Source organism: Manihot esculenta, chromosome 15 (assembly GCF_001659605.2).
Source record: "Manihot esculenta cultivar AM560-2 chromosome 15, M.esculenta_v8, whole genome shotgun sequence".
NCBI classification, from domain to species: Eukaryota; Viridiplantae; Streptophyta; class Magnoliopsida; order Malpighiales; family Euphorbiaceae; genus Manihot; species Manihot esculenta.
In genome coordinates, this window is record NC_035175.2 from 17,495,529 (window position 1) to 17,517,443 (window position 21,915).

Below are 21,915 nucleotides of genomic sequence, written 5' to 3' on the forward strand. Positions count from 1 at the left end.
AAAGAAACGGCTAGATGGAGCAAAGGAGAATTGGGCAGAAGAACTCAATAGCATCCTATGGGCACTTCGAACCACTCCCAGAGCACCCACCAAGGAAACTCCGTTTGCACTTGCCTACGGCACAGAGGCTGTAGTCCCAGTCGAATTGCAGGTGCCCACTCATCGGGTCCAATTCGTCAGTAAAGACACTAATGGAGACAAATTGAGAAGCAACCTGGATGCTCTGGAAGAAGTTAGAGAAGAAGCTCAAGTCCGGACTGCTGCTTATCAACAACGAGCAGCGAGATATTATAATCAAAAGGTCAGAGAAAGAAGCTTGAAGGTAGGCGACCTGACCTTAAGAAACCTAGAAGCTACGGGGAAAAGAGCAGCTGCAGGGAAATTAGCACCGACCTGGGAGGGACCTTTCAGAGTGACGAAAGTGGTCAAGCCAGGGGTATACCGAATAGAAGATATGCAAGGAAATCCTGAACCTCACGCTTGGAATATCCAGCATCTAAAGAGGTATTTTCCCTGAAATATTTTGTAAAGAAAAAACGTTGTATTCTTTAAATAGTACATTTGTTTACAACGTGTGACTGTCCTTGTGAATAATATTCCAAAAGAAGACCGGGATCCCCAAGATCTCCCGGGTAACCAAACAAAGACCGGGATCCCCAAGATCTCCCGGATAAAATAACAAAGACCGGGATCCCCTAGATCTCCCGGATAAAATAAAGAAGACCGGGATCCCCAAGATCTCCCGGGTAACCAAACAAAGACCGGGATCCCCAAGATCTCCCGGATAAAATAACAAAGACCGGGATCCCCTAGATCTCCCGGATAAAATAAAGAAGACCGGGATCCCCAAGATCTCCCGGGTAACCAAACAAAGACCGGGATCCCCAAGATCTCCCGGATAAAATAACAAAGACCGGGATCCCCAAGATCTCCCGGATAACAAAGACCGGGATCCCCAAGATCTCCCGGATAAAAAAGACCGGGATCCCCTAGAACTCCCGGAAAAAAGCGAGAGGCCGCCGGTGGGGCCCCAAGATCACCCCGGAGCAAAAAACAGACAGGATCTCGTAAGATCTCCTGCAAACAAAAATGGTCGGTGAAGGACTTAAGAGCCTCCCAAAAAAAAAAAAAAAAAAAAAAAAAAAAACTCAGGTTCCGACCTCGAGGAAAAGCTCGGGACACCTCAGCAAGTAAACGACGACCTCAAAATAGAGGCTAAGTAGAAATAAGGAACCAAGAGTTACCAGTAAAAAACATGTTCCGACCTCATAAAGAGGCAGGGGACACGACGGCAAAAGGGTGCCGAACTCAAAATGCATGCTAATGATTAAAGGTTTAGCCGAGGCAGAAGGACGGGCTTCCAGCTCGGATAAACATATATCCTTAAAACCCAAAGGCATGAAGGCCAACGAAAAAACCAATATTCTCTTCATATCGAGACTAAACTCGTCTAAGGCATAAATAAAGAAGAAAAAAGCTACATCCAAAGCCCAAGTCAGTTTACCAATGAACTTGATCACACTGTTAGCTAAAAGCTAAAAGTCAATACAGCACTTATAAAAATACATTACAAGGCATATGAAAAATTAACAAAACATTACAATTCACCTCTCAGGCGAAGTAGGAGGATAGATACTCCTTAAAGGACTTACATCAGTTAAAACTCCCTCGCCCACATTATCCCTATTTGCAGTGACATCTGCAGGAAGCTCAGTATCCCTTGGATCAGAGCTCTCAACATTAGCAGCAGGAGCAATCTCTGACCCAAGGTTGGGGTTCTCCTCCTCAGCAACAGGGTCATCATCCTCCGACCCAAGGACTTCCACGTCCTCTTCTTCCAGCTCGGCTTCATCCGAGGAAGACACAGTTGACCGGCCACCAACACGGCAATCTCCCCGGGGCATAGGGAAATCATCCTCTCCATACATTACCGGCTCGCCATCTGAATCTACCTCCCGCTTGCGAAGCTCTGACAACGGGATATCAGGAGCCTGCCTAGCTTCTCTTAAACCACGATTATAGCCGGATGAGTAAAAATGAAGGGCTTTATTAACAATAGCCCTCTTCATTTCAGCAGAAGCTAAATATTTATCAAGATGCGCTTCACAGGCCTCAGCTACAAACTCCTTAAACTCAGAAGAGTCCTTGTAGCTCTGAACAGCCAACTCACCGGCCTGAATGATCTTCTCCTTCAGCTCATCAGACTCCTGATACTCCGCTATGCATTGCTCACGTACCAGCTGAGCTTTGCATTCCAAAGCCCTGACTTCCTGGTTAAGTTGATCATGACGAAGTTTGAATTCTTCAGCCGAAGAAGCCAGATCTCTGATACGGTCAGAACTTGCACTCAACTCCTGCTCGAGGACCTGCACCCGAGCTAGGGCTGCCTCTTTCTGAGTTTTCTCCTCCTTCATATGAGCTTGAAGTCCATCAAAATCTGCCTTTAAGGCATCATACAGGCGCTGGACCTCCGCTTTTTGGCCCAAAGCCTCATTCCTCTCCTGAAGGGCATTCGCCATAGAGGACAATTGCTCCGAAACTCCTTTGCAGCGAGCCTCCAAGGCAGTTGCCCTCTCATCCGACTCTTGGAGAACTTTGCAAGTCCGAGACAGCTCATTTTCTAAAGACAAGGTATGCTTCGCTGTACCAGCTATTTCCTCCTCAGCCTTTTTAAGGGCCTCCAATGCAGAGTTCAACTCCGCCTGGAGGGTCTGGATTTGTTCTCGAGCAGCAGCCAGATTCCCTCTTGCATCATTAGTTGCAGATATGTTCTCCTCCTGACGCGCCTCCTCAATCCGGCGGACTACAGACTCCCGGAAGGAACGATCACGGATATCCACCTCCGTGACAAGACCCGTCATCTAGCACAGGAGAACAACAGTCAAGAAAACAAAACAGAACAAACTGAAAAGACAGGAAAAAATGACTTACCATCAGTAACATCTCCCTGATTGTGTTCCCGAGCTCTTCGCGAGACCGAGATCGGAAAGACACCTGTTCCTCAGTAGAACTGGCTAAGAGACCAGTCAGGGCGAGAAGACGGGGATCCGAAGCTTGTGTAACCCCGCCGAACATCTGCACTCTGAGAAGGTCAGCAACAGCACTGGCTGGAGACTCAGAGGTAATGTCCGACGCTTTCAAAGCGTTGCCAGAGGAAGGTAACGGAAGCTCGGCAGCAGCATTTTTTCCTTTCCCAATGGAAAGAAGAGCCGGGGCAGACCCTGTAGTAGCCCTGGATTTCTTCCTAGCTGGAGATGGGACAGACGTTCTATGAGAAGCTGGGCGCTTTTCCCCGGTCTTTGCTGAAACGCCCTCAGAACCCCCAGGTTCAGTCCTCACAGGGGCAGGGGCATCTTGGGTAAGATCCTCTGGAGTTCGGTCCTCTATAAGGACAATCTCCAACCCCGTCCCGGAGGCCTCCTTGTCTTTACCCCCAGATACCTTCTCAGGAGAGTGGGCAGTACCCTGCTCCACCTGCTCGACAGCAGAAGTCTGCTCCGTAATAACCAAGGAAGCCTCTCTCACGGCCTCTGAGGAGGCTGGAGCAGACCTAGACCCTTCAGCAGACTCCAAAGTTGAGCTCGGTCCGCCACGGCCAGATGGCCTGGATGACTTGGAGCTGCGAGAGCTCGGCTTTGCAACTTGAGAGGGCACTCTGGCTGGAGATCGGCTAACCTTCTTGGAGGAAGTCGCTTGAACCACTTCCATAGCAGCTTCCGATACCGAACGACCAGCTGAAAAGGCGTCATAGATTGCATGAATATTGTCCCGAGATAGGACAAAGTTCTTGGGAAACTTGATCTCGTCCATTTTTACTTCCGAAGCTGCAAAAATGCGAAATCATGAAAGTTAGCATACATCCCAATATTACAAGCAAAGTAGAAACCACATAACTAGACAAAGCGCTATACCCATAGACCGGACGTCCCTACGGTTGGACACGTACGAACACTTCTCGACATCATACTTCCTATCAACGGAAGTCAGTCGAAGCAACCCTACTTGTTCAACAATACTCAAGTTGGGCAGGTCGTTGGAGCCCGGATAAATCTCTCCCCAACGTAGGTCTACCTCCCACGACCGGTCAGTCCCTAATTTTAGCTCGGCTACGAGGAAATTCTCTACCCACCCCTTTATGGAATCCTTGTAGCCCGTAAGAAGAGATAATCCCCTACGAGGGGAAAAATAGTAGAAGTTCTGGACCGCCTTTACAAGGCGGAAAAAGGTCACGAACAGACAGGCCGTAGGTGCAAAACCCCAACCCAGGCAAACAGACTCGAAACAAGACATGAACAAAATGGAGTTTGGGGATAACATTCGAGGAGTTACCCCAAAATAATCAAAAACCTCAACAAAGAAAGGAGTAAAAGGCAAGGGTAGGCCAAACTCTTTCTGCTTCAAGAAAAATACTATGCTACGGTACTCTTGAGGATCCACCAAACCCGGAGGAGGAGGATAAGGCAGGACTATCCTCTCATTTGGGTAAGGTGCTCGAATCAGATACAGAGGAGTATCCAGAAACCTCCGAGAAAGGTATTTAGTTATGTTGGCAGGCGTAATGTGGGACTCAAGGTTAACAACATCAGGGAGTTCCGAAATCGCCATAAAAGAACAAGGAAGCGTACCTGAGAATGAAATAAGGTAAAAACGCAGAAGGAATGGCAGAAAGACAGAGAGCAGAAAGGAGTTGTTTTCCTCAGCAGCCAGAAGGAATTCGAAATGACAGCCAAATAATGAAACAGCACTTTAATCTGTATAGTTTTGTCTTGGAGCGGCGCGATCATTGATTACCCTCGAAATTTACCCTCCCGACGGTTGGCTAACCGGTGGGAAGGTAAAGGGGGCAAAAAGAGGGGCAAAAGGATGACCGCTGGGCTTCTCTGCACATAACAGGGGCCAAGCCCATCATAATGGCCCAGCGCTCAAGGGCCCACGCGCCGCATAAGAAGCCCAACTCGTCAGTCAAAGTAACTTAGCCCACAAAGATTTACCTCTTTATCAATAAAGGGGATAAAAGGGGCAAGTTGTGAAGAGACCCAACAGTACAAGCAAACAGGAGCACAATCCAGGTCAGACTTGCTTATTATTAGTTCTGACGCGATTGTTATAAATACTGAGAAACCGGGGCGTTAAGGACACCTCGGAGTCATACAGAGCTAAAGGCTCAGAGTTCAACTTAAAAGCAGAGCTCACAGCTCGGTATTCTAGCTCGAAAAAAGAAAAATCGAAAGCAGAAGCTCACGACCAAGTATTTTGGCTCGGAAAAATAGGGCTCGTAGACCGGATAATACAGCTCGGAGGAGCTAACCGACCTCCCAGTCAGTTATATCTTAAGGTCGAGCTCGTAGGTCGGACAGCATATCTCGGGGAGCAAGTCGACCTCCCAATAAGTTGGGTCGGTCCGGAGGACGGTTTGTCGACTAAAAGCGGGAGTTCCTAAGTATTATTTTAGCTCGGAAGAAATAAAGTTCAGTTAGTTAGAACTACAAAGAAGACAGTACCAGTACTTCATCCAAAACAAAGAAAGAAACAAGCTCAAGTATGAACGAAACATAGGAATTTCATTAAAAGAAAAGTACATTACAGAATGGAAGACTATCCTTTAAGAATTTACATATCCGAACCTACATTACAGAATGGAAGACTATTCTTAATGGATTTACATGTCCGGGTACTTCGTCATCTACGATTACATCATCTTAACCGATCTCAGCACTCAAGTCTTCAGTCCGGAGGATACTCCAGCTCGATATGTGAGTTCGGCAGAAAAGCCAGGATCTGTCTCGACACTATAGGGAAACTCCTGACGTTGATTCACGGAAAACATTTCATCCATAGGTCGGCATTCGGTTGCCCAAATGCGATGCAGAAGGCGCGGTGGACCTTGGTTCCGCATAATACTGGTACTTCCCACCAAGGCCACGCAGGATATAGGTATTGAACATTTTTCACTGTTCCATCATAGATAGACATTCTGAAGGACAATGGAACAAGTGGATGTTGCAAACCTACACCCGAATGTGAGGCTTGATACAACCATGCACATTCAGGGAAATCAGCGAAACATTCTGAAGAGCAATGGAACAAGTTAGAACCCTCAACGTCTTGAAACATATATGGAGCCAGCACCCTCTCAGGAGCCCAAACAAAAAGAGGAGGAGGCCGGCCAGACGACCTGGGTGAAACCGTTTCAGCAACTTGCCGAACAGCCTCACCCAGCGACTGTCCTAGCAGCAGAACCTCCAAAGCCTCGTTCAGACCCCCTGAAGGTAACCTTAAATCTTTAAAATTTTTGAGCTGACCCATTTTTTATCTCAGGCACTGCAAAAAGTTCAAAAACAGGTACAAGTCAGAACAAATCCTTATCAGAGAAAAACAAAATAACACGAAGACTCAGGATTACCTCCAGCCACTTAAAGAAAGCGTCAGATGGATCCTCAACAGATGAAACAGGATGATCTCGCCGAAAGAAGGGAGCAGACAGAAAATTGCAACGAGGGCAACCCTTATACCAACAAAGAGTTTGAAAACGAAGAAAAACTGGCGTTGATATATACTCGAAGTCTGAGGCCTAAGCACAAAATAGAGTTATACTAGACTCTAAGCTAGCCAGGCCAGACGTTCCTCGGAAAGGAAAGAAAGGACAAGCCCAGATAATGATGACAGAAAAGCAGAAACCACGAAGAACAGAAAGAGTAGAGAAAAGCCAGAAATGGAAAAGGCAGATGAGACGCAAAGACTGCGCAACGCTAGAAAGATGAAAGGATTTTATGGAGGCATCTGAACACGAACAGACACGGTATTAATGGTTTTTGATATTCACCCCCTCGACAGTCGGAGCAATAACTGCCGAGAAGGTGAAGGGGCAATTGATAACCGCTGGATTTCTTAACCCCGAACCAGGGCCTCGACCATAGCCAAAAGCCCATCAAGCAGAGGCCCACATACACACGTGAGACAAGCCTGACCCGTATGCCTTCAAAGGCCGGGCTCACCCATCTCCTTCATTCAAGCCGGCCCAACCCGCGCCAAGCAAGCCCTCTCCTCTTGGGCTCAGCATCTGGTCCGACTCTCAGCCCAGCCCAGTGTCAGACCCAACTCAGACAGCCTGGCAGATCCATACGGATGTACGCATGGGGAGAATCAGAAGCCGTTACGCATGGAGCAGGCGGCTGATACCCTCGTACACCCAAATCCGCATGCCAGAGACGCGTGTCCCAATCACAGAGAGGCCTTTACACGTCACCATGAGCCAAGCAGAAAAGATAAAAGGGGAGCACCGTCCCCAGGCAAAGGGGGGGTGGGAAGAGGAGTCTGAGAAAGTTGTATCAACCATTGTCTTGTAATACAAAACCCTTGTAAAACCCTATTCCATTTGTATTACAAGACAATGGTTGATACAACTTTCTCAGACTCCTCTTCCCACCCCCCTTTTGCCTGGGGACGGTGCTCTCCTTTTATCTTTTCTGCTTGGCTCATGGTGACGTGTAAAGGCCTCTCTGTGATTGGGACACGCGTCTCTGGCATGCGGATTTGGGTGTACGAGGGTATCAGCCGCCTGCTCCATGCGTAACGGCTTCTGATTCTCCCCATGCGTACATCCGTATGGATCTGCCAGGCTGTCTGAGTTGGGTCTGACACTGGGCTGGGCTGAGAGTCGGACCAGATGCTGAGCCCAAGAGGAGAGGGCTTGCTTGGCGCGGGTTGGGCCGGCTTGAATGAAGGAGATGGGTGAGCCCGGCCTTTGAAGGCATACGGGTCAGGCTTGTCTCACGTGTGTATGTGGGCCTCTGCTTGATGGGCTTTTGGCTATGGTCGAGGCCCTGGTTCGGGGTTAAGAAATCCAGCGGTTATCAATTGCCCCTTCACCTTCTCGGCAGTTATTGCTCCGACTGTCGAGGGGGTGAATATCAAAAACCATTAATACCGTGTCTGTTCGTGTTCAGATGCCTCCATAAAATCCTTTCATCTTTCTGGCGTTGCGCAGTCTTTGCGTCTCATCTGCCTTTTCCATTTCTGGCTTTTCTCTACTCTTTCTGTTCTTCGTGGTTTCTGCTTTTCTGTCATCATTATCTGGGCTTGTCCTTTCTTTCCTTTCCGAGGAACGTCTGGCCTGGCTAGCTTAGAGTCTAGTATAACTCTATTTTGTGCTTAGGCCTCAGACTTCGAGTATATATCAACGCCAGTTTTCTTCGTTTTCAAACTCTTTGTTGGTATAAGGGTTGCCCTCGTTGCAATTTTCTGTCTGCTCCCTTCTTTCGGCGAGATCATCCTGTTTCATCTGTTGAGGATCCATCTGACGCTTTCTTTAAGTGGCTGGAGGTAATCCTGAGTCTTCGTGTTATTTTGTTTTTCTCTGATAAGGATTTGTTCTGACTTGTACCTGTTTTTGAACTTTTTGCAGTGCCTGAGATAAAAAATGGGTCAGCTCAAAAATTTTAAAGATTTAAGGTTACCTTCAGGGGGTCTGAACGAGGCTTTGGAGGTTCTGCTGCTAGGACAGTCGCTGGGTGAGGCTGTTCGGCAAGTTGCTGAAACGGTTTCACCCAGGTCGTCTGGCCGGCCTCCTCCTCTTTTTGTTTGGGCTCCTGAGAGGGTACTGGCTCCATATATGTTTCAAGACGTTGAGGGTTCTAACTTGTTCCATTGCTCTTCAGAATGTTTCGCTGATTTCCCTGAATGTGCATGGTTGTATCAAGCCTCACATTCGGGTGTAGGTTTGCAACATCCACTTGTTCCATTGTCCTTCAGAATGTCTATCTATGATGGAACAGTGAAAAATGTTCAATACCTATATCCTGCGTGGCCTTGGTGGGAAGTACCAGTATTATGCGGAACCAAGGTCCACCGCGCCTTCTGCATCGCATTTGGGCAACCGAATGCCGACCTATGGATGAAATGTTTTCCGTGAATCAACGTCAGGAGTTTCCCTATAGTGTCGAGACAGATCCTGGCTTTTCTGCCGAACTCACATATCGAGCTGGAGTATCCTCCGGACTGAAGACTTGAGTGCTGAGATCGGTTAAGATGATGTAATCGTAGATGACGAAGTACCCGGACATGTAAATCCATTAAGAATAGTCTTCCATTCTGTAATGTAGGTTCGGATATGTAAATTCTTAAAGGATAGTCTTCCATTCTGTAATGTACTTTTCTTTTAATGAAATTCCTATGTTTCGTTCATACTTGAGCTTGTTTCTTTCTTTGTTTTGGATGAAGTACTGGTACTGTCTTCTTTGTAGTTCTAACTAACTGAACTTTATTTCTTCCGAGCTAAAATAATACTTAGGAACTCCCGCTTTTAGTCGACAAACCGTCCTCCGGACCGACCCAACTTATTGGGAGGTCGACTTGCTCCCCGAGATATGCTGTCCGACCTACGAGCTCGACCTTAAGATATAACTGACTGGGAGGTCGGTTAGCTCCTCCGAGCTGTATTATCCGGTCTACGAGCCCTATTTTTCCGAGCCAAAATACTTGGTCGTGAGCTTCTGCTTTCGATTTTTCTTTTTTCGAGCTAGAATACCGAGCTGTGAGCTCTGCTTTTAAGTTGAACTCTGAGCCTTTAGCTCTGTATGACTCCGAGGTGTCCTTAACGCCCCGGTTTCTCAGTATTTATAACAATCGCGTCAGAACTAATAATAAGCAAGTCTGACCTGGATTGTGCTCCTGTTTGCTTGTACTGTTGGGTCTCTTCACAACTTGCCCCTTTTATCCCCTTTATTGATAAAGAGGTAAATCTTTGTGGGCTAAGTTACTTTGACTGACGAGTTGGGCTTCTTATGCGGCGCGTGGGCCCTTGAGCGCTGGGCCATTATGATGGGCTTGGCCCCTGTTATGTGCAGAGAAGCCCAGCGGTCATCCTTTTGCCCCTCTTTTTGCCCCCTTTACCTTCCCACCGGTTAGCCAACCGTCGGGAGGGTAAATTTCGAGGGTAATCAATGATCGCGCCGCTCCAAGACAAAACTATACAGATTAAAGTGCTGTTTCATTATTTGGCTGTCATTTCGAATTCCTTCTGGCTGCTGAGGAAAACAACTCCTTTCTGCTCTCTATCTTTCTGCCATTCCTTCTGCGTTTTTACCTTATTTCATTCTCAGGTACGCTTCCTTGTTCTTTTATGGCGATTTCGGAACTCCCTGATGTTGTTAACCTTGAGTCCCACATTACGCCTGCCAACATAACTAAATACCTTTCTCGGAGGTTTCTGGATACTCCTCTGTATCTGATTCGAGCACCTTACCCAAATGAGAGGATAGTCCTGCCTTATCCTCCTCCTCCGGGTTTGGTGGATCCTCAAGAGTACCGTAGCATAGTATTTTTCTTGAAGCAGAAAGAGTTTGGCCTACCCTTGCCTTTTACTCCTTTCTTTGTTGAGGTTTTTGATTATTTTGGGGTAACTCCTCGAATGTTATCCCCAAACTCCATTTTGTTCATGTCTTGTTTCGAGTCTGTTTGCCTGGGTTGGGGTTTTGCACCTACGGCCTGTCTGTTCGTGACCTTTTTCCGCCTTGTAAAGGCGGTCCAGAACTTCTACTATTTTTCCCCTCGTAGGGGATTATCTCTTCTTACGGGCTACAAGGATTCCATAAAGGGGTGGGTAGAGAATTTCCTCGTAGCCGAGCTAAAATTAGGGACTGACCGGTCGTGGGAGGTAGATTCAGATGGCGAGCCGGTAATGTATGGAGAGGATGATTTCCCTATGCCCCGGGGAGATTGCCGTGTTGGTGGCCGGTCAACTGTGTCTTCCTCGGATGAAGCCGAGCTGGAAGAAGAGGACGTGGAAGTCCTTGGGTCGGAGGATGATGACCCTGTTGCTGAGGAGGAGAACCCCAACCTTGGGTCAGAGATTGCTCCTGCTGCTAATGTTGAGAGCTCTGATCCAAGGGATACTGAGCTTCCTGCAGATGTCACTGCAAATAGGGATAATGTGGGCGAGGGAGTTTTAACTGATGTAAGTCCTTTAAGGAGTATCTATCCTCCTACTTCGCCTGAGAGGTGAATTGTAATGTTTTGTTAATTTTTCATATGCCTTGTAATGTATTTTTATAAGTGCTGTATTGACTTTTAGCTTTTAGCTAACAGTGTGATCAAGTTCATTGGTAAACTGACTTGGGCTTTGGATGTAGCTTTTTTCTTCTTTATTTATGCCTTAGACGAGTTTAGTCTCGATATGAAGAGAATATTGGTTTTTTCGTTGGCCTTCATGCCTTTGGGTTTTAAGGATATATGTTTATCCGAGCTGGAAGCCCGTCCTTCTGCCTCGGCTAAACCTTTAATCATTAGCATGCATTTTGAGTTCGGCACCCTTTTGCCGTCGTGTCCCCTGCCTCTTTATGAGGTCGGAACATGTTTTTTACTGGTAACTCTTGGTTCCTTATTTCTACTTAGCCTCTATTTTGAGGTCGTCGTTTACTTGCTGAGGTGTCCCGAGCTTTTCCTCGAGGTCGGAACCTGAGTTTTTTTTTTTTTTTTTTTTTTTTTTTTTTTTGGGAGGCTCTTAAGTCCTTCACCGACCATTTTTGTTTGCAGGAGATCTTACGAGATCCTGTCTGTTTTTGCTCCGGGGTGATCTTGGGGCCCCATCGGCGGCCTCTCGCTTTTTTCCGGGAGTTCTAGGGGATCCCGGTCTTTTTTATCCGGGAGATCTTGGGGATCCCGGTCTTTGTTATTTTATCCGGGAGATCTTGGGGATCCCGGTCTTTGTTTGGTTACCCGGGAGATCTTGGGGATCCCGGTCTTCTTTATTTTATCCGGGAGATCTAGGGGATCCCGGTCTTTGTTATTTTATCCGGGAGATCTTGGGGATCCCGGTCTTTGTTTGGTTACCCGGGAGATCTTGGGGATCCCGGTCTTCTTTATTTTATCCGGGAGATCTAGGGGATCCCGGTCTTTGTTATTTTATCCGGGAGATCTTGGGGATCCCGGTCTTTGTTTGGTTACCCGGGAGATCTTGGGGATCCCGGTCTTCTTTATTTTATCCGGGAGATCTAGGGGATCCCGGTCTTTGTTATTTTATCCGGGAGATCTTGGGGATCCCGGTCTTTGTTTGGTTACCCGGGAGATCTTGGGGATCCCGGTCTTCTTTATTTTATCCGGGAGATCTAGGGGATCCCGGTCTTTGTTATTTTATCCGGGAGATCTTGGGGATCCCGGTCTTTGTTTGGTTACCCGGGAGATCTTGGGGATCCCGGTCTTCTTTATTTTATCCGGGAGATCTAGGGGATCCCGGTCTTTGTTATTTTATCCGGGAGATCTTGGGGATCCCGGTCTTTGTTTGGTTACCCGGGAGATCTTGGGGATCCCGGTCTTCTTTTGGAATATTATTCACAAGGACAGTCACACGTTGTAAACAAATGTACTATTTAAAGAATACAACGTTTTTTCTTTACAAAATATTTCAGGGAAAATACCTCTTTAGATGCTGGATATTCCAAGCGTGAGGTTCAGGATTTCCTTGCATATCTTCTATTCGGTATACCCCTGGCTTGACCACTTTCGTCACTCTGAAAGGTCCCTCCCAGGTCGGTGCTAATTTCCCTGCAGCTGCTCTTTTCCCCGTAGCTTCTAGGTTTCTTAAGGTCAGGTCGCCTACCTTCAAGCTTCTTTCTCTAACCTTTTGATTATAATATCTCGCTGCTCGTTGTTGATAAGCAGCAGTCCGGACTTGAGCTTCTTCTCTAACTTCTTCCAGAGCATCCAGGTTGCTTCTCAATTTGTCCCCATTAGTGTCTTTACTGACGAATTGGACCCGATGAGTGGGCACCTGCAATTCGACTGGGACTACAGCCTCTGTGCCGTAGGCAAGTGCAAACGGAGTTTCCTTGGTGGGTGCTCTGGGAGTGGTTCGAAGTGCCCATAGGATGCTATTGAGTTCTTCTGCCCAATTCTCCTTTGCTCCATCTAGCCGTTTCTTTAATCCTTGGAGGATAGCTCTGTTGGTAACTTCTGTCTGACCATTGGTCTGGGGATGAGCTACGGAGGAAAACTTATGCCATATTCCTATGTTCGTCGTGAAGGCTTTGAAAGTGCTGCAGTCAAATTGTCTACCGTTGTCTGAGATAAGCACTCTGGGTATGCCAAATCTGCAGATGATATGCCCCCACACGAAATCTATCATTTTGCGAGCAGTGATGGTGGCGATTGCTTCTGCCTCTGGCCATTTGGAGAAGTATTCCACAGCCACCACTACAAATTTTCTCTGCCCCGTAGTCTTGGGGAAGGGTCCCAGGATGTCGATCCCCCATTGTGAGAAAGGCCATGGGCTGGATATGCTTGCCTGAGGAGTGGCAGGGGTCCTAATGGCGTTAGCAAATCTTTGGCACACGTCACATCTCCGGACAAACTCTTCTGCTTCTTTTTTGACCGTGGGCCAGTAGTATCCCTGTCTGAATATCTTGCTGGCTAATGTCCCTGCTCCCTCGTGGGCTCCACACAGACCTTTGTGAATCTCTTCCATTACCTTTGTGGCTTCTTCCGGACTCACACATCGGAGCCACGGGCTGGATTTCCCTTTTCTATACAGGGTTCCCCTTATTACCTGATAGTTGGCGGCTCGAGCTACTGTTTTTCTGGCTTCGTCTTTATCCTCGGGGAGCTCGCCCTTCTCCAGGTACCTTAGATATGGGGTCATCCAGTTCGAGCTCAGTTCTACCTGCAGTACCGTGCTAGCCTTTTCGAAAGCAGGGGTATGAACGTGCTGTATGTACACGTCATCGGGGAGCTGCTCTAGCTCTACTTTGGACAACCGACTCAGCAGGTCTGCCTCCTCGTTTTCTTCTCGAGGTATTCTTTGAAACTTGATGTTGATTCCTCGACTTGTGAACTCGGCTTCTAAAGCTTTTACTTTATCAAGGTAGCTTTGCATGATGGGGTCCCTGGCCTGATACACTCCCATCACTTGATTGATCACTAGCTGAGAATCGCTATTTACCTCGAGATTGGTTACCCCTATCTCTGAAGCTACTAACATCCCATTCACCAGGGCTTCGTACTCAGCCACGTTATTAGAAGCTTTGAATTCTAGTCGCAAGGCATAACACACTTTGAAGTCCTCCGGCCCCTTAAGCATTATCCCAGCGCCGCTGCCCTCAGCGCCTGATGCTCCATCCACATATAACTTCCAGCTAAACTCTTGAGAAAGTTCTCTCTCTTCCCCTTTCTTCGGCATGCTTGAGGCTGATTCTCCTTTCTCCTTGTTAAATGTGCACTCCGCTATAAAGTCAGCCAGCGCTTGAGATTTTATCGTTGTCCGAGGTCGATACTCCAGACAATAAGGGCTGATTTCCACGGACCATGCCAACATCCGTCCTGAAGTTTCCGGTCTGTGTAGTATCTTCTTTAAGGGTTGATCTGTCATTACAACTCCTTGATGACCCTCCAGGTAAACTTTAAATTTCCGGACTGCTAGCAACAGGGCGTAGGCTATCTTTTCGACATTCGAGTATCTGATTTCAGCATCTCTGAGCACCTTGCTGACATAAAAAACAGGTTTCTGTTCCCCCTCTTCCACTCTTACCAAAACCGCGCTGATCGCTTGCTCTGAGGCCGCCAAGTATATCAGGAGTTCTTCTCCTTTTAAGGGACTACTGAGCACGTGGGGCGAGCTAAGATATTTCTTCAACTCTGTGAAGGCTCTTTGGCAGTCTTCTGTCCATTCAAAGTTCGGCACCTTTCTTAACTTCTTGAAGAATGGCAAGCACTTCTCTGCCGACCTCGACATGAATCGGTTGAGCGCCACTACTCTCCCGGTTAATCTTTGTACGTCCCTTACACAGGTCGGCTCCGACATACTTAGTATAGCTTCCACCTTCTCCGGATTAGGCTCAATGCCCTTTCCACTCACCATATACCCCAGGAACTTTCCTCCCCTGATAAAGAAAGCGCATTTCGCTGGATTCAACTTCATTCTATATTGATCCAGTACCCCAAATACCTCCCTTAAATCGGCAACGTGTTGCTGGAAAGTTGAACTCTTGACCACCCTGTCATCCACATACACCTCCACGTTTCTGCCAATCTGGTTTTTAAAGATCTTATTCATCAATCTTTGATAAGTTGCCCCGGCGTTTCTCAACCCGAAGGGCATAGCTCTGTAGCAGTAAGTCCCATCTTCGGTTATAAATGAGGTTTTTTCCTCATCCGAGCTTTCCATCGGGATTTGATGATAACCAGACATAGCATCCAAAGAAGACATGTAATCAAAGCCGGCCGTTGAGTCGACCATTTTATTAATATCGGGAAGGGGATAACAATCTTTAGGACAGGCCTTATTTAGGTCGGTAAAATCTATGCACATCCTGTATTTGCCATTGGCTTTTTTGACCAACACAGGATTTGCCAGCCATTGCGGATACATTACCTCCCTAACAAAACCTGCTTCCTCTAGTTTTTGTACTTCCTCCCGGGTAGCCTGTTGTTTTTCCCTTCCCACTACTCTCTTCTTTTGCTTCACTGGTTTAGCTTCAGGGAGGACATTCAGCCGGTGCGTCATTACCTTAGGGTCAATTCCTGGCATGTCTGAGGGCTTCCATGCGAAGGTCGGTGCGTGACTCCGGATTAAAGCCATTACTTCATTTTTCTGTCCTTGGGTGAGGTTGGCGTTGAGGCTGAAGATTTTGCTCGCTTCTGCTTCTGACAAGGAGAAAGTCTCCAGTTCTCCAACTGGCTCTGTCCGAGCTTCCTTGTTCTCATCCCTGACCTCCAGGACTTCCGAGTCAAGTTCTTCTTCAGTTGAGCTCGGCTCTGCCACTGTGGCCAAGTATACAGCCCTTGCTTCTTCTTGGCAGCCCTTAACTATTCCCACTCCTTTCTCTGTTGGGAATTTGAGTGCCAGATACCGGATGCTAGTGACAGCCTCGAAATCGAACAACGCCAGCCTCCCCAGAATCACGTTGTAGCACAATGGGAGTTTAACCACCACAAATATCTCGTAGTGAGTGCGAGTTCTAGGTGCTTCTCCCAAGGTGACAGCCAGTTTCACCTTGCCCTCAACGAGCACCGGCGCTCCTCCAATCCCTTTGATTGGGGATCGGTCTCGGACCAGCTGTTCTTCGGGAATTCCCATCTGCTGGAAAACCCGATATGGCAACAGGTTAACTTTACTCCCATCATCTATCAGGACTTTCTTCACCCGAAAGCTATTGATGACAGCCTCAATGACTAACGCATCATCATGGGGCATCTGAATACCCTGTGCATCCTCTGGAGAGAAAGTGATGGTCGTGGGAGAATGCTCCATGATCTGCATGACTTCGCCGCTGTTGGTCTCCCCTTCTCGGTTTCTTTTCTTTCCTCGACGGTTCATCCGCCCTCCTGTTCCTCCAACAATCATATTGATGGTCCCACTGGATCCATCATTCACTGGCCCGGCTCCTGTTCTCCTCGGCATCTGGGTTGCCGGTCCGGCCTGAGGCCTCTGCCCTTCCGGTTTTTTCACAAAGTTTTTGAGATGCCCCCTTTTTATCAGCCTCTCAATTTCCGCAATCAACTGAAAACAGTTATTTGTATCATGACCATGCGTCCGGTGATACTGGCAATACTTGTCAGGGTTTCTTTGATCCGCCTCCGACCTCATGGGCTTTGGCCACTGGAGGAATTCCTTATCCTGAACTGCCATGAGCACTTCGGCTCTGGAGGCGTTGAGAGGGGTCGGCTTTTCAGGGACCCAAGGCGGGAGCGTTCTTGGCTCAGGAACCCGCGGATGGGGAGGAGGCCTTTGGTCCCTTCTCTCCCAGGCCTGCTTATACGGCTCATGCCTCTTCCCATGCTTCTTCTCATGTCTCTCCGGCCTTTTCTCCTCCGGGGCTTTGTCTTTTGCTGCCGTCCCTTTGGCAAATCTGCTCGTCACTAAGGCATCATCATGCCTTATGTATTTCTCCGCTCTCTTCATTAACTCGGCCAGTGAGGTCGGAGGTTTCCTGCTTAAAGAGCCGAAGAACTCGGCAGAGATTGTCCCCTTCTGCATGGCCTCTACTGCCCTCCCTTCGTCTAGCTCGGGAATCTGTAGGGCCTCCGTGTTGAAACGGGCAACGTATTCTCTAAGTGATTCCCCTGCCTTCTGCCTCACGGTTTCCAGGTAGCTCGTCTTTCTATCTGCTGGTACCCCAGCTATAAACCGGCTAATGAAGCGAGTAGCGAGGTCTCCAAAACTTTTGATGCTTCCGGCCTCCAGACTATTGAACCATGCTCGTGCTGGTCCCGAGAGTGTTGTAGGGAATACCTTACACATTAAGGCATCTGATAAAGTCTGCAACTCCATGAACGTCTTATAGTTCATGACGTGCTCCCTCGGGTTGCCAGCTCCGTCATAGGCTGCTGTTGATGGCATCATGAACTTCTTGGGGACAGTCTCTTGCTGTACCATCTTGGAGAAAGGAGAAGAAGTAGGTAAGGAGGTTAGGCTTTGATCTTTCTTACCTAGCTCGGCTAAGAGCTGTTCTTTCAACTTTTCTAACTTTTTGTTCATCTTCTCGTCTTCCGAACTGCATTCCTCTTCCTCCTCCGCTTCCGTTCCGGTCTCGGCGGTTGTTTCAGCAACACAGTTATCCACCTCCTCGTTGTCTATCATTTCTTTGACTCTCCTCGCATAGGTTCGGGCCTGTGGTTCTTCGTCTTCCCCGGTATCATGACTGTTAGTTCGAAGATGGTCGGAGATGGGTCGGGGCTCATTGGTTCTGGGTTCCTCCACTACTGGGAGTGCATTCACTGGGGTGCTAAGACCCCTCTGTTGCATTATCTGCCCCAACCAGTGAGCAGTGGTTTGTAACTGGAGAGCCATGGTTTGAATGTCCTGGTTGGACAGGGTCATAGGGGGAGCATTCCCTGCCAAGCTTGGCGAGGGATTAGGGGGAACAAGTGTTTGGTTATTCATCGTTGTTGGGCCAGAAAAAGAGAACTGCTGCCCTTCTTGAGCAGAGCTCATGTCATTAGGAAGGTTAAGATTACTTTCTTGATAACCGCTGGATTTCTTAACCCCGAACCAGGGCCTCGACCATAGCCAAAAGCCCATCAAGCAGAGGCCCACATACACACGTGAGACAAGCCTCGACCGTAGGAGGATAGATACTCCTTAAAGGACTTACATCAGTTAAAACTCCCTCGCCCACATTATCCCTATTTGCAGTGACATCTGCAGGAAGCTCAGTATCCCTTGGATCAGAGCTCTCAACATTAGCAGCAGGAGCAATCTCTGACCCAAGGTTGGGGTTCTCCTCCTCAGCAACAGGGTCATCATCCTCCGACCCAAGGACTTCCACGTCCTCTTCTTCCAGCTCGGCTTCATCCGAGGAAGACACAGTTGACCGGCCACCAACACGGCAATCTCCCCGGGGCATAGGGAAATCATCCTCTCCATACATTACCGGCTCGCCATCTGAATCTACCTCCCACGACCGGTCAGTCCCTAATTTTAGCTCGGCTACGAGGAAATTCTCTACCCACCCCTTTATGGAATCCTTGTAGCCCGTAAGAAGAGATAATCCCCTACGAGGGGAAAAATAGTAGAAGTTCTGGACCGCCTTTACAAGGCGGAAAAAGGTCACGAACAGACAGGCCGTAGGTGCAAAACCCCAACCCAGGCAAACAGACTCGAAACAAGACATGAACAAAATGGAGTTTGGGGATAACATTCGAGGAGTTACCCCAAAATAATCAAAAACCTCAACAAAGAAAGGAGTAAAAGGCAAGGGTAGGCCAAACTCTTTCTGCTTCAAGAAAAATACTATGCTACGGTACTCTTGAGGATCCACCAAACCCGGAGGAGGAGGATAAGGCAGGACTATCCTCTCATTTGGGTAAGGTGCTCGAATCAGATACAGAGGAGTATCCAGAAACCTCCGAGAAAGGTATTTAGTTATGTTGGCAGGCGTAATGTGGGACTCAAGGTTAACAACATCAGGGAGTTCCGAAATCGCCATAAAAGAACAAGGAAGCGTACCTGAGAATGAAATAAGGTAAAAACGCAGAAGGAATGGCAGAAAGACAGAGAGCAGAAAGGAGTTGTTTTCCTCAGCAGCCAGAAGGAATTCGAAATGACAGCCAAATAATGAAACAGCACTTTAATCTGTATAGTTTTGTCTTGGAGCGGCGCGATCATTGATTACCCTCGAAATTTACCCTCCCGACGGTTGGCTAACCGGTGGGAAGGTAAAGGGGGCAAAAAGAGGGGCAAAAGGATGACCGCTGGGCTTCTCTGCACATAACAGGGGCCAAGCCCATCATAATGGCCCAGCGCTCAAGGGCCCACGCGCCGCATAAGAAGCCCAACTCGTCAGTCAAAGTAACTTAGCCCACAAAGATTTACCTCTTTATCAATAAAGGGGATAAAAGGGGCAAGTTGTGAAGAGACCCAACAGTACAAGCAAACAGGAGCACAATCCAGGTCATACTTGCTTATTATTAGTTCTGACGCGATTGTTATAAATACTGAGAAACCGGGGCGTTAAGGACACCTCGGAGTCATACAGAGCTAAAGGCTCAGAGTTCAACTTAAAAGCAGAGCTCACAGCTCGGTATTCTAGCTCGAAAAAAGAAAAATCGAAAGCAGAAGCTCACGACCAAGTATTTTGGCTCGGAAAAATAGGGCTCGTAGACCGGATAATACAGCTCGGAGGAGCTAACCGACCTCCCAGTCAGTTATATCTTAAGGTCGAGCTCGTAGGTCGGACAGCATATCTCGGGGAGCAAGTCGACCTCCCAATAAGTTGGGTCGGTCCGGAGGACGGTTTGTCGACTAAAAGCGGGAGTTCCTAAGTATTATTTTAGCTCGGAAGAAATAAAGTTCAGTTAGTTAGAACTACAAAGAAGACAGTACCAGTACTTCATCCAAAACAAAGAAAGAAACAAGCTCAAGTATGAACGAAACATAGGAATTTCATTAAAAGAAAAGTACATTACAGAATGGAAGACTATCCTTTAAGAATTTACATATCCGAACCTACATTACAGAATGGAAGACTATTCTTAATGGATTTACATGTCCGGGTACTTCGTCATCTACGATTACATCATCTTAACCGATCTCAGCACTCAAGTCTTCAGTCCGGAGGATACTCCAGTTCGATATGTGAGTTCGGCAGAAAAGCCAGGATCTGTCTCGACACTATAGGGAAACTCCTGACGTTGATTCACGGAAAACATTTCATCCATAGGTCGGCATTCGGTTGCCCAAATGCGATGCAGAAGGCGCGGTGGACCTTGGTTCCGCATAATACTGGTACTTCCCACCAAGGCCACGCAGGATATAGGTATTGAACATTTTTCACTGTTCCATCATAGATAGACATTCTGAAGGACAATGGAACAAGTGGATGTTGCAAACCTACACCCGAATGTGAGGCTTGATACAACCATGCACATTCAGGGAAATCAGCGAAACATTCTGAAGAGCAATGGAACAAGTTAGAACCCTCAACGTCTTGAAACATATATGGAGCTAGCACCCTCTCAGGAGCCCAAACAAAAAGAGGAGGAGGCCGGCCAGACGACCTGGGTGAAACCGTTTCAGCAACTTGCCGAACAGCCTCACCCAGCGACTGTCCTAGCAGCAGAACCTCCAAAGCCTCGTTCAGACCCCCTGAAGGTAACCTTAAATCTTTAAAATTTTTGAGCTGACCCATTTTTTATCTCAGGCACTGCAAAAAGTTCAAAAACAGGTACAAGTCAGAACAAATCCTTATCAGAGAAAAACAAAATAACACGAAGACTCAGGATTACCTCCAGCCACTTAAAGAAAGCGTCAGATGGATCCTCAACAGATGAAACAGGATGATCTCGCCGAAAGAAGGGAGCAGACAGAAAATTGCAACGAGGGCAACCCTTATACCAACAAAGAGTTTGAAAACGAAGAAAACTGGCGTTGATATATACTCGAAGTCTGAGGCCTAAGCACAAAATAGAGTTATACTAGACTCTAAGCTAGCCAGGCCAGACGTTCCTCGGAAAGGAAAGAAAGGACAAGCCCAGATAATGATGACAGAAAAGCAGAAACCACGAAGAACAGAAAGAGTAGAGAAAAGCCAGAAATGGAAAAGGCAGATGAGACGCAAAGACTGCGCAACGCCAAAAAGATGAAAGGATTTTATGGAGGCATCTGAACACGAACAGACACGGTATTAATGGTTTTTGATATTCACCCCCTCGACAGTCGGAGCAATAACTGCCGAGAAGGTGAAGGGGCAATTGATAACCGCTGGATTTCTTAACCCCGAACCAGGGCCTCGACCATAGCCAAAAGCCCATCAAGCAGAGGCCCACATACACACGTGAGACAAGCCTGACCCGTATGCCTTCAAAGGCCGGGCTCACCCATCTCCTTCATTCAAGCCGGCCCAACCCGCGCCAAGCAAGCCCTCTCCTCTTGGGCTCAGCATCTGGTCCGACTCTCAGCCCAGCCCAGTGTCAGACCCAACTCAGACAGCCTGGCAGATCCATACGGATGTACGCATGGGGAGAATGCTCCATGATCTGCATGACTTCGCCGCTGCTGGTCTCCCCTTCTCGGTTTCTTTTCTTTCCTCGACGGTTCATCCGCCCTCCTGTTCCTCCAACAATCATATTGATGGTCCCACTGGATCCATCATTCACTGGCCCGGCTCCTGTTCTCCTCGGCATCTGGGTTGCCGGTCCGGCCTGAGGCCTCTGCCCTTCCGGTTTTTTCACAAAGTTTTTGAGATGCCCCCTTTTTATCAGCCTCTCAATTTCCGCAATCAACTGAAAACAGTTATTTGTATCATGACCATGCGTCCGGTGATACTGGCAATACTTGTCAGGGTTTCTTTGATCCGCCTCCGACCTCATGGGCTTTGGCCACTGGAGGAATTCCTTATCCTGAACTGCCATGAGCACTTCGGCTCTGGAGGCGTTGAGAGGGGTCGGCTTTTTAGGGACCCAAGGCGGGAGCGTTCTTGGCTCAGG

At 47.8% G+C, this 21,915-nt stretch overlaps 1 protein-coding gene across 2 annotated transcripts; it reads right to left on the reverse strand.

The window, feature by feature from the left end:
• Window positions 1-1,189: 1,189 nt before the first annotated feature.
• On the reverse strand, window positions 1,190-19,189 carry LOC122721862. 2 transcript variants are annotated; one of them, XM_043950802.1, is made up of 3 exons: window positions 18,384-19,189; window positions 2,932-4,071; window positions 1,190-2,861 (listed from the first exon to the last, which is right to left on the reverse strand). In XM_043950802.1, exons 2-3 carry the CDS (start codon window positions 3,808-3,810, stop codon window positions 1,605-1,607), a joined length of 2,136 nt encoding a protein of 711 aa, XP_043806737.1. In that variant the 5' UTR covers window positions 3,811-4,071; window positions 18,384-19,189; the 3' UTR covers window positions 1,190-1,604. The 2 variants fall into 2 exon arrangements, with proteins under 2 accessions (XP_043806737.1, XP_043806736.1); XM_043950801.1 differs by lacking the exon at window positions 18,384-19,189 and having other exon boundaries at window positions 2,932-4,877.
• Between the last annotated feature and the right edge of the window lie 2,726 nt (window positions 19,190-21,915).